The sequence below is a fragment of the Mesoplodon mirus genome, assembly GCF_964341445.2.
Source record: "Mesoplodon mirus genome assembly, chromosome: 3".
NCBI lineage: Eukaryota > Metazoa > Chordata > Mammalia > Artiodactyla > Ziphiidae > Mesoplodon > Mesoplodon mirus.
In genome coordinates this window covers 114,212,994-114,230,314 of record NC_138978.1, presented here as the reverse complement: position 1 = coordinate 114,230,314, position 17,321 = coordinate 114,212,994, and the positions used below count along the sequence as shown (strand labels likewise).

Sequence of the window (17,321 nt, the reverse complement as noted above, 5' to 3'; positions counted from 1 at the left end):
GGACTCTCCTTCCTGCACCTCTTTGGTGCTGGGAGGCGGGCCTCGAGGTTGCAGTCTGCGCCGCCGCCTCTGTGGGCCGGGCGAACTCACGTGACCCGCGCTGGCTCTGGAGCGGCTGGCAGCACTGAGGAAGCGGCGGCGGCGGCGCGGCGGCAGAGGCGGTGACAGCAGCTGGGAGGTAGCGACCTGGAGAGCGACCGGCCGGCCGCCCTCTCGGACGGCCGCGGCGAAAGAGAAAAATGGCGGAGGCCTCGGCGGCCGGGGCCGGCGCGGGCGCCGCGGTTGCCGCGCACCGGTTTTTCTGCCACTTTTGCAAGGGCGAGGTCAGCCCCAAACTACCGGTAAGAGCCCTGTGTCCTCTGCGCTCGGGCATCGGCCTGGATTCCTCGCCCCGATATCCCGGAACGGGTCTTAAGCTTCCCGCCCATCCCCGACTCCCCTGACATCGGTCTCCCAAGTACTTGCTGCCTCCCGGTCGCTGGCCCCAAACCCCGGGCGTCCCTGTCCTGGCTCCGTAACTCCCGCTTGCATGCTCCACCTGCCCCTCACTCTCTCTCCCCTCTTGACCGGCCCCACCTCCAATTTTTTTTTTTTTTTTTTTTGGTCTTCTTTAGCAAGTTCTCTTCTGACATCCGCTCAGTTTTCTTGCACTCTTCTTCACCTTGTCTCCTTCCCACGATGACCTCTCTTTTTCCCCCACTCAGATACTCTTTCCGCTGTTGCTTCTCACCTTTCTCTATTTCCTTTTCCACTTTTCACCAGATCCTCCCCTCCCCCATCCTCATTGAAGCAAAATAGCGGATTGCTGAGGATTGTCCTTATTCGGTTGTCTCTAGGGAAGAAAGGAGGAAGAAAGCACAGAAAGAAAGAGAGGGTTGGAAGGTAACTGGGATGGAGAGGGGGATTTTGCTCTTCAGGGGTTTCCAGCGTTCTTGTGAAAGTGAAAACAGCAGTGTACTAATGACTTGCAGACTGCCTGCGCTCCCTATTACTGTTGAAGGAAATGGCTTTAGGAAGAAGGCAGAACATACTGTTTCAACTTGCTTATTTTGGTTGTCATGCTGCCAGTGTCTTTAGCACCACCTGCCTTACCCACCCCTCCTCCCCCGTTCTATCTCTTCACTTAATAGAAAAGATCTAGGACAGAATGCTGGGGACCGCATCATCTGATGTAAAATTGGTTTTCACCACTATCTGCCAGACTGTGTTAGCCCCTAGAGAGGTAGTGCTATGGCTGTGACAAAAAGTGCTTCTGCAACATGCTAGCCAGCTACAGCATGCCAATCGCACAGGCTGCTTGGGGTTGGGTTATAGCTACCACAGGGAGACCCACCAGGGTGAATGTTAATCCTACCTTTGGCCAACCATCTTTAGAACTAGCTATGTGTGTTCTTTTCCTTAGAAGTATCTGTGTTCAGCCTTAAGTCAGGGTGCCTGTCTAACAACTTCCCTCAGTGTTTATAGTGGCTCATACAATCTGTAAGAAAGCCTACTAAAGTGTGTCTGTATGTCTTGTTTCTTGGAAACACAAACGGAGTCCAGTGAAAAGTGCCTAAAAGTTATTTTAGCCTTTTTCACTTAAAGGTTGTGCATTTTCAGGCTTTTACAGCATTTTCTTTTCTTCTCTTTTTGCCCGACCGCCAGCTTCATAGTTGCATTGTCATCTACATGCTGTTGTAGTTTTGTTTGCTGATTCGGCTGTGTTTGTGTCTGTGTGCTTTTTGCCATACTTTAGTGCTGAGAAGAGCAGGTGCCTTGTTTTTTTGTCAGCGGACATCAGAGCCTCCAGAATGCTCCCTTACCACAGAGAAGGAGTCTGGAATTCAGCCAGTATGTGTGTGACCAGTGACATGTTGAATATGATGACCTATTGAACAGTGTGGCCTCAGCTCTTTTGATCTTTAAGTTGCTGTTCACTGTTTGCCTTTAGGAGTGAGAAAACAGTCTAACTTTCTGCAAGTTTTTATATCTTTTCTTCTTACCATCTCAAGTCCTCACTTCAAAGTGCTCTTGAAAAGGGATCATTTGAAAGACTTTTTAGGTGTTTTTCTAAGCCTTAGTTTGATACATGGAGGGGAAGTTGTTGATCTTTTTAGACTGATTTATTATCTGTCATGCCTGATTTGTAAATTGAGGCCTAACACAATTAAGTGTAACTGAATACTTCCTGCAGACATACCAGGTTCTCTCAGCTGAATGTCCTGGAGGTGATACTGAGGAGTATGTGGTTCCCGCTCTTAAGCACCTCACAGTTTTGTTGGAAAAAGTAACAACTAAGGTGAATGAGGATGGATAATAACGTGCTTTAGAATTCAGAGAGGGGGAGACATGGTAGCATTGGTGATGTGAGGTCGGGGAAGAAGTGACAGATGAGATGGGATTTAAGTTTTGAAGGATAGGTAGAGTTCAGACTGAGGAGACAGCATAGACTGAGGTAGGAAAGAAAGAGTGAGTTGAGGAAGAAGGGAGAAACATTTAGTAAATCATTGTTGCTATGCATTTTTAGGAAAGGTACAGTGAGGTTAGGAATATAGTTTTGATTTCTGGATGAGCCAGTGAGTTTCATGTTTCATGACCATTTCTGTATCCTTAACTCTAGACTGTCATCTTGAAAGTGTTGATTGTAAGAATGACCAGGTTAGTAAGTGGCTGATTCAGTACAAATCAATCTCTGCTACTGAAAAACCAATTCAGCACTGGTTAGTCAGTAAGATTATCATATATATTGGACAACATTGAAGTTTTTTAAAAATAATTTTCTATATAAACTTGGGATTCCCTCACTGTATAAGTACTCAGCATTCATTAGGCATGCATTGTTTCTTGAACTGGATCAATGTTGTGGGAAACCTGAATGTCTTTCTGCAGATAGCCAGAATAAAGTTTTTCTTTGTCTGGGGTTAATTTACATCTCAAGAGGGTACTTTGGTGGTAGTTGGATCACAAGATCCATTACCCAGGAGTGTTGCCCTCTCTGAACACCAGAGGCTGGTATTGAGTTTTACATCAGCCTTTAGTGAGCTATTGCTAGGGATGTTTCTTCACCCAGTCAGTGGGAGGAACTGCTTCAAAGCCATCTCATCTCTTGCCAATTTATTCACCACATAAAGTCATAATTTTGTTCAGTGGGACGAGGTTGCAAGGTTTTACAACTCTTTATTTCTTTTCCCTTCCCCAATCTTTAGGTTATAGCACTTCATGATACATTTGGAAGTGTACAGGCAATAGCAATAGCTTGCTCAATGTTCATCCCTGAAACTACCCTTAGGTTTTTATTGTTTTTCTTGTCAGTCCTGCTACTCTGAAAGATTCACAGGCCCAGCTAACTTCAATGGCTATATTAAAAGTTTTTTGTTTTTTTTGTTTTTTTTGGTTATAACTTCTGAGAGAGATTGGAGTATGTCTAATGCTATGTAGGTTAAGCCACATTTGGTTGAATTAATTTAATTTGATGAAATAACCTCCTTACTCCTAATCCTGATCTATCCATCTTAGCTTTGTGTGTTTTTGATTTGGATCCTCCCAGATAAGAAGACAAAAGTTTCTTTTAGAAAGAAGATATTAAGAAATGAGGGGGAAATCATGAAGGGAATTTTAGAATGAAAATATATTCAGTGGTGTTGTTATCATTAGGTTTCTAAAAAGCCTTTATTCTAGAAGTGAATAATGATTTAGGAATTTATTTTTTTATTAACAGTGTTTTCCTATTTACAGTGGAAATGGTTTTAGTAAAATTTAGTGAATGTTAAACTTGGATTTTAAAATAAGAGATTTTGATTATATGGTCTGAAGCCCTAGTGTTTCAGGTTTATATATATAACTGGGTAAAATGGCATTGTATATTTTTTGGTCATCAGATGACAAAGGAAATACTTAAGTAACTTAAAGTTATTTTGAAAATACAGCAGAAGCTTCTACCTCACCTGACTATCCCATTGAGAGACACTGTGAAGCCAAGACTGATGGAGTTAACTATGCGACACTGAGGGATGACTGGGTGGTGCCACAGAGGGCTGTGTCATGGAATGTAAAGGTGTCATTCCATCTCCATACTGCCTTCCCCCACTTTTAAATAAAGGTCAGGGAATATTACCTTATGAGATTAAATCCTGTAGCGTCATTAAGCAGGTGAGATAAATCATATGCAGAGTAAACTACTTTCGATATTGATGAAACTAGGGTGATTCTTAAGTGTTTTATGGAGATCAGAGTATCCAAAGCCAGAGAAGAGACCAGTGTAATTAAGGACTGCAAGTGTATTGCTCACCTACCTCTGAGGCTTTGTCTGAAGGAAGTAGCTGGCTTCTCTCCCTCTCACATCTCCTTATTATTATCACCTTTGATCTAATAAAATGTCATCCTTATCAATAAGTAATATTGGTTTGGTTCTTTACCAAGTGCTATACAAGTCATTGTCATTGTGCTGTACTCTAATGACTCTAATACAGGAAAACTTTCTAACCACCCCATAAGAGTAGGTAAAAAGTAGACTCCCTAAAGACTTTGTGATTCTTAAAACTCTAAGCTCACGGACCTTGCTTTTTAAAGTTGCATGATTCTTAGAAAGATCCTAGAGCGGTGTCTAAGTAATGTTAGTAGTTTTGTTGAGCTGAGGGAACAAATTAGTTATTTGAGCTGGGTTTTAGAGGTTTTAATAATTAGATTTCTTGTTTTTAAATATATTTATTTTATTTATTTATTTTTGGCTGCATTGGGTCTTCATTGGTGCGCGTAGGCTTTCTCTAGTTGCGGCGAGCGGGGGCTACTCTTCGTTGCGGTGCATGGGCTTCTCATTGCGGTGGCTTCTCTTGTTGCAGAGCACAGGCTCTAGGGCGCATGGGCTTCAGTAGTTGTGGTGCATGGGCTTAGTTTCTCCATGGCATGTGGGATCTTCCTGGACCAGGGCTTGAACTCATGTCCCCTGCATTGGCAGGCAGATTCTTAACAACTGCGCCACCAGGGAAATCCCAATAATTAGATTTCGTAAATTCTGCTATTGGTGACTTAAGTTAAAAAGTGTGCTTGATTATCTAGCATCTTTCTGGTGCTATATAGCCAACTGTTTATTAAAAGTCTCTTGAATGATAGTCTCTTGACCCCGTAGTTATATTCAAAAAGTAGTGGTGTTAGTGGTATGACATCTTTATCTAAAAGGCTTCAGTGGAAGAAAATGCAGGTGCTACCATGTGAAGTTTGAACATACAGTGTCAGTAAGTATATTCCCTGCAAAGATCTAGAAATAAGAAATAGGTATTCTTATGGGTAGAACGCTAGTTCTGGTCTTGAAATTCTACTGATAAATAGACATGTATATCTTGGGTAAATCTGTGGGATTTTTTTCAGTATGAGGAAGAACAAGAATCTTTAAACTCACTGCAGATGAAATTCCTTATATTTTTTGGGGAAGTACCAGCTGATTGCTAACACTTTGTGTTTCTTTATGTTTACTTGGCTTTTTATGACCTTTGCTTATGTCCAGGGAGAGGATGCTAAGGTCTCTCAGACAGCCATCTTATTAGAAGAGGAAAAAAAAAAAGTGGATTGTTTCTTATTCTCTGTAGTCAAATTAGAAGGGGTCTGAAAATAAGAAGCCTTTGGATGCTGACTTATTTTTATGTCTCCACAGCTTAATATTGATAAATAAAGGAGATAATCTAGAGTAGTGGCTCTCAACTGGGGGCAGTTGTGCGTTTTACGAGGAAATTCGGAAACATCTGTAGACATTTTCTACAACTGGGTTGTTGTCACTAATGGGGGAAGGGGAGGGTTGTTTCTGGCATCTATTGGATAGAGGCCAAGGATGCTGCTAAACATGCTTCAATGGACAGGACAGCCCCCAACAATAAAGGATTATCAGGCCCAAAATGTCTAGAGTGCTGAGGTTCAGGAGCCCTGGGTATAGAAGGATAAAGGGATAGTCATTGGCTTCTCGTGTCAGTCGTGCTTAAGGTTTTGTCCTGGGTTAGTTTTGATTTCTAATTTTGGGATCCTATTGAGAATTTTCAGGAAGATAATTGAGACCATATAATTTTAGCCAAAGCCCTGATGGTTGGGATTGTTTAGAACAGGAGTTAAGTGGCTGCTATTCCATTATAGCAGTATCTCTTGGGGTCACTTTCTTTCCTTGTGGTTACTGAGACCAGAGGAATTGGATCACTCCTCTCAAGTTACACACTGGGGCAACTTCTAAAAGAAAAGTATCCAAATTTTTCGTCAGTTGGGAATTGAGGTGGTAACACCACATGTAACTTAGTAAGACATCTGGAAATTCCAGTTTGAAAACAAAGCAAAAAGCAGACAAGTCTAACTTAGTTTTTCTATAGCTCATCTTAGCATTAATCAAGTTTTACTTTCTGTGTTTCTCGTTCTTGAAAGTTTTCCTGAGCTTAGGAGATGTTGTGCTTAAACGTTGTTTCTTCAAACTCTTGGTCGAGTGGGTGAATTAAAGTTATCAATTCTTGTTCTAAAACTAATTCTTCAAAGGGCTGGAGTTGAGTCATATGACCCTCTCAGTTTATCTTAGTATATCCCACTGTAAAATACTACTGAGGTGTGCCTATTGAAAGCTTGAGTGGGTATTCGGAGAAATGGAGCTATGTAATCTTCTTTGATTGAAAGGTTGTGTGGGAATGAGCAGTCCTTATTTGTAGACAAATAAGGCCTTTACCATAGGAGAAACATTTTAGGTAGTTCTTATAGTTTTACATAAAGAAGTTTAGGTTAGGTTCTGAAAGATTTTTTTTTAAATCTTTTAAGTTCAATTGTTAGCAGTTCAAAGTTCCTTAGAAGTTTCCAGATGCATATATAACAAATAGAAGTGGTGATTTTAAACTAGGCACACTTTTCTTGTATGTTAAATAGATTGCTCAGCTTCTTTTCCCAAAATAGGCCAGTTAGTTTTGTTTTCCTTGAAGAGCTGTTAAAGTAGATAATCTCTCTCCTTGATGATTTCAACAGTGTCACAAGGAAGTTCTTAGTAGGCAAGGTATCCTATATTCACCTCTTTGCCACTTACTTTCATGTTGTGCAGATTTGAATAGACTTAAACCTAGAGGACCATCTTCCAATAAAGGTTTTATTGTGTTTACTTTTCAGCATGCTTAGAATTTACATTCTCAGAAGAAAGAAAAAATCCCATAGTTATGTGTCCTTTCTTTTCTTTTTCTGGATTGACTAAAACCTATAGATATCCTACAGTGATGCTGATCTTCTAGCCCGGTAGTTCTCATACCTGTCAGACCCAGTGCCCTCTTTTTATAATAAACATTTTGAAACACCACCTTTAATGAAATGAAATTCTTAGGTAATACAACTTCCTTACACATACATTTAAAAAATTCTCTAGATGTAAGATAAAGGATAAATAAAAAGAAAGTAACTCATGACAAAATAATATGCATTTCAATGTGTAAATACTCAGAAGTCCATTATAGGAAGATATATATAATGTAGTAGATATTGGCACCAAACACAGACATAACAGCTGCCCAAGGAGATTAGCTATAAGGGTATTTATGCCTTAAATAGCATGAGTGGTAAGCCACCAGAATGGTGAACAATTCTTGATAAAGGTACAAATAAAGTATAATTTTCTCTTGTTTTATTCAGTAGTTGTTTTTCTGGACATACAGTGCATGGTGTTTATATATAGAAAGAGTTGGTGTTTATATATAGAATGGAGTTAGGTTCTAGGCTTTGGTAATTATAAAGATATTTTTTATCTACTTAACTATCCATAGGAAGTTTAAGAATGGAGACATTTCTTTGTGCTGGAGTTTCTTATGCTTATGGACTCTGCCCATTAAATTAAGTAGCATTTCTTAATTGCTGTGACAACAAAAACACTTCAATAGATGTCCAAAATGTCCCACAGATGATTGTATTATCCTCATTGAGAATGACTGCTAGTCACCGGAAAACATTTTCCCGTTTTATCACTCTTCTTTTCTCTTGCTTATTATTCACTACTTTAGTACTTTTAACATATTGCAAGATTCAGTCTTTGTCATTTAGACTTGATTTACTTTTCCTTTAGACAATTTCTCCTATATGCCTTCAAATTTCTCACTTCCTCACCACTCTTGTCATCATTTTTGACTAACCTGTTGAATGGAACTTAGCTGCTTCTAGTGAATCTTCTGTAATTTAAGTGGTAGTCAGAGGTACTTTATTCTCAAATGAACTTATGAAGCTGTTGATTCCCTGATTTTATTTTATAGTACCAGTTATTACGTTCAGATCTTGTAATACAGTCACTGCTGAATGGTTAGAGGCATTAGTATTCCTAGTTAAGACAAGTTAGGTTGAGGAGTGGAAATTTTGTACCTTAAGCCTGTTGGTTTGAAAAAAAATTATTGTTATTTTGATAGTTGACGTAGTGTGGAGACTATAACGGTATGTTTACTTTTTGTTTAATTACATGTAAAAGGCAAATTCAGCAAATTAGTTTTCACTGCTCTTCTTAATTTGCATGTTTTAGATTAAAAAGTGTTTGGAAGTAATATGAACAAGTGAGAATAAGGAAAGTATTTAATTCCCTAAATTTTTCAACTTTGTATTCCTAATCACTAAAATTATTGGTTTATTATTCTGTGCCAAGTGTAGGTGCTGATTCAGTTAGGGAGTCCTCTTTTAATAATATACTAGCATTCTGGTTCTTTGTTCTTTTTTAAAATTTATTTATTTATTTTTATATTTTTATATTTTTTGGCTGTGTTGGGTCTTCGTTTCTGTGCGAGGGCTTTCTCTAGTTGTGGCAAGCGGGGACCACTCTTCATCGCTGTGCGCGGGCCTCTCACTATGGCAGCCTCTCTTGTTGCGGAGCACAGGCTCCAGATGCGCAGGCTCAGTTGTGGTGGCTCACGGGCCTAATTGCTCCGCAGCATGTGGGATCTTCCCAGACCAGGGCTCGGACCCGTGTCCCCTGCATTGGCAGGCAGATTCTCAACCACTGCGCCACCAGGGAAGCCCCTGGTTCTTTGTTTTTGAAATGCAAAATTTTATTTGAGCCAAATTGAGCATTATAACCCTGGAACAGACTCTCAGAAAGCTCTGAGAACTGTTTCCTACTAGCATTCTGTTTTAACATACAATCAGTATTAGATGAGCAGATTCAGAGTTCCCAAGGTTTTTAATAAGGTCAGCAATGTAACATACGTCTTTCTCATCTTGCAACACTAATGTTGTAAAAGGGTTCCAGAAGTATGTCTATTTCTATTCCTGAGTGTGAATTATTTCTCTGAACTCAAATCTTTAGTGATTGTTTCCCTGGCTGTTAATCAGGAAGAAAACCAGTTTACAAAAACAAAAAAACCCACCATTAGGCCACAGTTTTTTAGTGTTATACAAGGATACCTATATAGTTTAAATATTGTTTGGAGAGCTGTGATTCAGTTCCAGGCCAATAGAACTGCCTTTATTTATGGTCTCACTCCCTACGAATAGTAACATTCACAACCATCATCATTTTGTTCCTTCATTCCAGGCCGTGATTGAACATTGACATTATCAGGGACTCCAAATAGGAATGTATAATCAACCAACCTTCTTTAGTTCATTGTGTAACAAGGCAGAAAATCAGGTCACGAGACAAAGCGTTACTTGATATAAGCTTGATCAGATGGACAAGAAGCCAAATTTTCTAAGGAAAAAAAAAAGACTAAACTATAAGAATTATCAGAGAAAAAGTTAACACAACATAGCCAGAAAAGATTTAGTTACGGTGTTCTTTGCTTGCTTACACTAAAGGCAGCAAAAAGGAGAACAACTCAGGGGCATAGATATAAAATGGTAAATGATACTAAAAGTTTGACCTTTGTTCTGTTGTGTACCATCATAGTTTGGAGGAAAATTTTGTCTTACGTTCAGTTTAGGCTGATAGAATCTTCTTACATAAGCTGACAACATTCATTCAGCAAATATATTCTAAGCTCAAATTCCAAGCATTGTGCAGAAAGAAAAGCATGCTTGATGGGGAAAGAAAAATAACCTGGGATTAAAAGTCACTGAAGTCATCTACAAAAAGTTTATGTTGTAATAATAAAATCACACTTAGAGAAGTAAAGGCACATAAAACAAACTTCTGTGAATATCCTGATCTTAAGTACTTACCCTCAAAAGAAGAATTGAATGAGTGAGACTTCCTGTTTTCCTGAAGGAGAGTTAGGGGAGACAAGTAAATGAGGACAGCATTTGTGTTCTAGTTTTACAGATGGAGAAACAGGTCTTCCCAAAGACCATGAACTGGTGGAACTGGGAATAGAACTCAGAAATTCTGTTACTCACCTGGGTCCTTGGACTCTTTAATCAATAGAAATTGATAAGAGGCCAGATGAGAAATTCAGGCAAGGCTTTATTGGGACTCCAGCATGAGGGAGTGAAAATAAGCAAACAGGTGCCCTTGCTCGCTTTCTGAGGCAGGGCCTAGCTGGTTCCTTAAATGAGGTGAGGGTAGGGGCAGGTTGGTCTGCCCGCAGGTGGTGCCCTGTGTAGGGATCATGTGCTTTTTCTTCCCGACACCTCTAAAAAATCAGTTAGTTTGTGGCCTTTTTGTATCTTACTGTTCATAATTGCCCCAACTGTGCCTCTGTGCAGTTATTTTTAGTTCCTCAGTTTGTCCAGGTGCAAGCACTCCAGTAAGGGGTTCCAGGTCACAGGTCCCAGCCTATCTCAGTTCTGTTATCTTTGTTTTGGGGCTGACTTGATGCTTTTGAAAAGGGAGGAAGTGTAACTTGGCTTGTAAAGGGATAATCATAGGGGACTATGGAAAAAGTCTCTAGAAAAAAGTAGTGTCTTTGATGTTAGAGATGTGAGTTGGCATGAAATTCATGGTGTAGTTGGTTCTAGCCTAGGTAGGAACTGTGATGTGTTTCAAACAGTTTGTGTTCCTAATCCTTCTAGTTAGGAGTTTCTGAACAGTTTTGCCTTGTGATACTCAAAGAGAATATGAACAATAGAACATGACTGACTTAATATTGTGATCTTAGATTTTGACTCTGTCAAATGACATAGAAAATAGGCTTCTCTTTTAGATAAAATAAAAAAAATAGACTTTGATCGTGACTGTATAGAAAAGCAAAGCTGTGGAATTAGGAAATAAATAGTAAGCCTTTATATTTCATATTCTGAATAAACATTGGATATAAATTTGTATAAAGTTCAAGGGTATGTAAATTTCACAGTATGGGACTTCATATAAATAAGTCCTGGCTTATAGGTCATTGTTCTACCAAGACCTTACATTTTGTGATAATTGATCCCTTGAAATATAAGAAGGAAAAGAAAATAATGCATTAAAACCACCCTTTCCCTTTCACTCTTGTATTCCAAGTGCTTTGTGTCCTCCAATACTGTTCTTCTAAGTGGGTAAGCATCAGGGCTAAGCTGTACTTAGGGAGTTGTCCCTGATTCAGACTATTAATGGTGAAAGATATTTCTGCCTGTGGGTATTTTTAGGTGAAATAGACAGTGGAACATCTGAAGTAGTTCATTCAAGTGTACCTGCTACTGAGTGTCCTCACTTAGGTTGTGTATAGTAAACATTCAGACCCTAGAGGAAAGCAGCTTAGTTTAGTGGAAACAACTGGGTTCCTGTTTCCAGTGATTCTGGGTAAGTAACTTAGGCTTGTTATACTTCTCTTTTACAGATAGGATGGTAGAAATGACCTAATGAAATTTTTTGATAAGACTTAGTGACTGTGGGGACTACATACATTGGCAGTATTTGGGGGGAGGGGTTGGTGTGAAGATTTGATATATTCATATTTAAGCAGAGGAGAGATGTCCATAGTGTCAGACATATAATGGGCCCTTAATTCACTCTTATCCTTGGTTTTTCCCTCCCCCCAAACCTATATTATGCTTAAAATTTAAAACTCTGTTATCTCAACAGATGAATGGATAAAGAAGATGTGGCACATATATACAATGGAATATCACTCAGCCATAAAAAGAAATGAAACTGAGTTATTTGTAGTGAGGTAGATGGACCTAGAGACTGTCATACAGAGTGAAGTAAGTCAGAAAGAGAAAAACAAATACCATATGCTAACACATATATATGGAATCTAAAAAAAAAAAAAGGTTCTGAAGAACCTAGGGACAGGACAGGAATAAAGATGCTGACGTAGACAATGGACTTGAGGACACGGGGAGAGGCAAGGGTAAGCTGGGACGAAGTGAGAGAGTGGCATGGACATATATACACTACCAAATGTAAAATAGATAGCTAGTGGGAAGCAGCTGCATAGCACAGGGAGATCAGCTTGGTGCTTTGTGATCACCTAGGGGGGTGGGATAGGGAGGTTGGGAGGGAGACGCAAGAGGGAGGAGATATGATAACATATGTATACGTATAGCTGATTCACTTTGTTATACAGCAGAAACTTAACACACCATTGTAAAGCAATTATACTCCAATAAAGATATTAAAAAAAACAAAACAAAACTCTGTTATATGAATATATGAGGATGATTCTAAGGCCAAGGCCTGGGTGTGGGAGGAGTGTAGAGTCAGAGAGAGACTGTGTTTGGTTCTTGTTTGATCTTCTTACAAATTCTCCTTAATTCATGGATGTTCACCCAAATTGAAGTTAGTAGTACCTCTGAAGAAAAATTAGGAAAAATTGAAATGCCAAGTTAGCCATCTTTAGAAGTGATCCGAGATAAATACTTAAAATCCAGTCCAGTCTGGTTGTAATCTCAGTGTAGGGCAGGACTAAATTGTGATTGTAAGTAAGAAAATACAGCCAAGTAATTGTATTATATTCTAACAGGAAAAAGAACTTGTCTATTAGAAGAGGGTGTGGGAATTGTGGGTCAGCAGTGAAAGAATAGAAAAGGAGTCAGAGGCAAACATATGCTGTGTTCTTCCTGCCCAGAGGGAGAGGAAACCCAGATCATTGATTTTTGAGGATGTGGTTTATGTTCATAGTGGGAATGGATATATTAGGCTATCCTAGCATGATGACACAAGCTATATATCCAGTTGCCTACTGCTCTGATTCTCTGCTTATTTAGCAGGTGATTATAATCTGGAATAACAATAATAGCTATATTTATTAAATGTCTACTATCTAATGTGGCAGTCACTGAGTTAAGTATTTTGCAAACATCTTAAACTTTACAGTAATACAGCATTGAAGCAAGCATCTCCATTTTACAGATGAGGAAATTGAGTCTCAGAAATGTAATATGACTCTCCCAAGACTTCATATCTAATAAATAGAGACCTGAGATTAGAATTCAGGTCTCTGATTCCAAAAATCTTTCCTCTATGCGTATGCCTCTTTCCTCTATTTAGGTGGATTTATTTATTGAGGAAGACTGTGCTGAATTGTAAAAGTAAATGGGCCACTTGATAACTCTTTTTCATTGAAATTAAATGGGCATTCTGAGATGGCCTCTGAATTTGGTTTTATGTGACTCTTCCTCTAAGAGACAGATCTTCTCTAGGTGCTAAATTAGATTTCTGAGCTTGTAAGATTGAAGGTTTCAGACCCTGGATGGTATGTTCATCGGGGTACTGCTCCCCTGTAAGGGAAGGAGGGGGCTGAAAGGCTGCTGAACCTCCCAAGTCCTCGTTTGGCCTTGACATAAACGTTTCCATTCAATCCTCAGCAAATTATAGTTCCTGTTCCCTTCTCTAAAAGAATAGTTATTTTCAATCAATGAAGTGTAATGAAAAGAATATGGAGTTTTGAATTCAAGAAAGACCAAGATTCAAAGCTCTTCCTTCATCCTTTGGGCAATTTTCTGGTTTTCTGTTACTGCCTAAAAAAATCACCCCAAAATTTAGTGGCTTAAAACAGTATTATCTTTCATGTTCCTCTGGATTTACAGAGTTCAGCTGGTCAGTTCTCACTGGAGATCTTTCATGCATTTGTAGCCATACAGAACCTGGAGAGGGAGCCATCTGAAGCCTCTATTGGAATGGACCTTCAAGATAGTTTTTCTCTTTTACAATCCAATCCTTCTCTGATGTCTTAGTGCTCCTCTACGTGGCCTCTCTGTCCAACAGAGTAGCCCAGACTTTTGTGGCTGCTCAGGGCTTTAAGAGTCAGGAAGCAGAAACTGTTAGGCAGTTAAGAGCATTGTCTGGAATTGACTCAGTGTTCTACAGGTAAAGAAGTCACAGGGCCCTCCAGATTCAAAGAGGGTGGAGTGGAGGGTTACATTGCAGAACAGCATGCGGGTTGGGAGATTTTGTTGGGGCCATCTTTGGAAAATCAAATCTGCCACAGACAACTTATTTCTTTCTTACTTACAACTTCATGTTCTTATTTGTGAAGTAGAAATAACAGTATTTTCCTCACAGAGTGGTTAACAGGAATAGCACAATGTCAAGCATGTAGGTGTTTCATAAATCTAAGTACCCTTTCCCCTTAATTCTCCAGCATAATAGATTATTTCTAATCTACTTTTACTTTACACAGTTTTTTTCTTTTTTTTTTTTTTTGTGGTACGCGGGCCTCTCACTGTTGTGGCCTCTCCCATTGTGGAGCACAGGCTCTGGACGCGCAGGCTCAGCGGCCATGGCTCACGGGCCCAGCCGCTCCGCGGCACGTGGGATCTTTCCAGACCAGGGCACGAACCCGTGTCCCTTGCATCAGCAGGCGGACTCTCAACCACTGCGCCACTAGGGAAGCCCCTTTACACAGTTTAGTACATAGTTTGGTTAACACTTACTTGACCTATGTTTCTCAGACTGATGTAACTTAAAACAAAAAAAAACTTTTCATGGAAAATTTCTAACATATTAAAAGTAGAGAGAGGGACTTCCCTGGTGGCACAGTGGTTAAGAATCCACCTGCCAGTGCAGGAGACACGGGTTCAAGCCCTGGTCCGGGAAGTTCCCACATGCCACGGAACAATGAAGCTCATGTGCCACAACTACTGAGCCTGCGCTCTAGTGCCCGCGAGCCACAACTACTGAGCCCTCATGCCACAACTACTGAAGCCCACGCGCCTAGAGCCCAGGCTCCGCAACAAGAGAAGCCACCACAATGAGAAGCCTGCGCATCACAATGAAGAGTAACCCCCACTCCCCGCAACTAGAGAAAGCCCGTGCACAACAATGAAGACCCAACGCAGCCAAAAATAAATAAATAGATAAATTTATTTTAAAAAAAAAGTAGAATAGTATAAGAAGCCCACATGTACCCAGGTTCAGTAATTATCAACTCATGGCCAATATTCTTCATTCACCTCCACCGTTACATAACATCCGGTCTCCAGATTAGTTTGAAGCAGTTACTGGAAATCAGGGGGAAATTAGTGTGATTTCAGAAGAAAATGGCGGTAGTAAATAGAGTGCTATCAGGCCTTTAAAAAGAAAATCTAGAAACTGGAACTATAGTATCTTCAGAATGTTATTTTTGGGTTTTTAGGCTTCCAAGAGAATGGTTTTCTCAGACCAGACCTTTGTTCTGAGATCAGACTACTGAAGTATGTAGGAGACAAGTATGCATTTTTTACTTTGATAATTAGAGAATGACAGGCTTGTGAATTCTGAAAAGTTCTCCATATTTCCTGTAATGTTGATTTTAGGAGGAATAGTTCATGGCTGAGAGGTTAGTTGGTTCTATAATAAGCTACTTTTATCAAGAATAATTCACAGAGCATTTGGAAGGAATTTTGGTTCTCTTCCCTGTAATCAAAATAGAATTACCTAGAAAGGTTTGATTGTGCTAGTAAATGGAAGGAATACCTAGTGGCAGGAAGAAGCCACTAGGTACTCCTGTAATTATAGTACTTCTGTAATTTGGTTTATACCTCTGAAGTGTTCTATTCTGTGCAGGAGCTATCTATGATGGCTGACAGCCTGATTCCTAGAACCATGACTGGGATCATGAAATGAGGACTTGTATGTTTCTCTACTCTAAATCAGTGTGATTCTTGCTTCAAGTCTTTTTTGTCTTCCCAATCGTAATATCTGCCTTTTGAAATTATTTTCTCTCTACCACAACTCTAAACATTATTGGAAGTTTAGTATCAATGTAGACCACCCTTTAAGTCTGAAGACCTTCATACCTACTCTACTTTAGCCAGCTACTCCCATAGCTGTATCTTGGACTTTGTGATCATCCAGAACATTGCTACTTCTGAAATCTTAGGCTTCACTCTCCCATGAGCAGGCCACAACTTCTTAAGCTTCCAGCTCTTTTCTTTACTTCCACTCCAACCATCCTCTAATTGTATTAGATTCTGGTACTTTGACTCCTAGTTGTGAGGTGTGTGGCAAGTAATTTCATGTTTGTTTATTCAATAAATATTTATTGAACACCTTTCTGTCCTAGGGATATAATGGTAAACAAAACTGATCTGGACCCTGCCTTTATGAAACTTAAAACTTATTGAATGGTGACAGACATTAAAAAAGCATTAAACAAATATATAATTACAAATTGTGATAAGTGCTATAAAGGAATGAACAGGGTGCTGTAGGAGAAAATAATAAGAGGAAACCACTTTAGATTGGATGATGAAAGAGGGACTTTCTGACATGACCTTAAAATGGAGACCTAAAGGACTAGAAGTCCCTTGCCATGCAAAAAGTTAGGGGAAGAGTGTTTCAGTCGTAGGAGCAGAATGTATGAAAGCTTGAGGTAGGAATGAGCTTGATGAGTTAGAAGAACTGAAAGAAGGTCCATGTAGTTGGAATTCACTGAGGGAGAGTAGCCTGAAATGAGGTTGGCAAGTTAAACAGAGACCAGTTGAATTAGGGCCTTGTAAGGCATGTTTAAGAGTTTGATTTTATTCTAAGTGTTTTTGGAAATAGTTGAAAGGTTTTAAGATGGGAAATGATATATGGTCCATTTTATGTTTTAAAAAGATCATTCTGACTTCTTCATGCAGAACAGATGGGAAAAGGCTAGAAGAGAAGCAGGACAACACTTAAGAGGGAAGTTATTCATTGTCCAGAGCCAGTATTGGCTTGGGTTAAGATAGTAAGGCAGTGGGGCAAGGAGTAGGTTTGAGAAATGTGTTCGTGGTAGGAGTGCCAGGATTTGATGGTTGGATGTGGAAGATAACAGAGAGGGAGGTGTTAGGAATGACTCCCAGTTTTCTGGTATGAACAAACTGATAATGCCACCTCTTGAGAGAGAGAGAGAGAGAGAGAGAGAGAGAGAGAGAGTGTGTGTGTGTGTGTGTGTGTGTGTGTGTAAGTGTAAGAGAGAGAAAGAGCATGAAAGAAAGTACGTATAAGGATAAATGAATCTGGAGTTCAGAAGAGTGGCCTGGGTTAGAGAGAGACGTTTGGGAGTTGTTCCACATATGGGATATTTATTTATTTATTTTTATTTTTAATTTTTTTTCATACA

General features: G+C 39.6%; 1 protein-coding gene across 2 annotated transcripts in view; it reads left to right on the top strand.

The window, feature by feature from the left end:
* The first annotated feature begins 109 nt into the window (after positions 1 to 109).
* The window catches only part of RNF115 (ring finger protein 115), a 59,571-nt gene continuing 42,359 nt past the window's right edge, over positions 110 to 17,321 (top strand). The window contains exon 1 of one of the 2 annotated variants that reach the window (XM_082613729.1): positions 110 to 341. In XM_082613729.1, coding sequence (XP_082469855.1) covers positions 240 to 341 — 102 coding nt within the window. In that variant the 5' untranslated portion in view covers positions 110 to 239. The remainder of the gene's footprint in view (positions 342 to 17,321) is intronic. The other variant, XM_082613730.1, reaches the window with a different exon arrangement.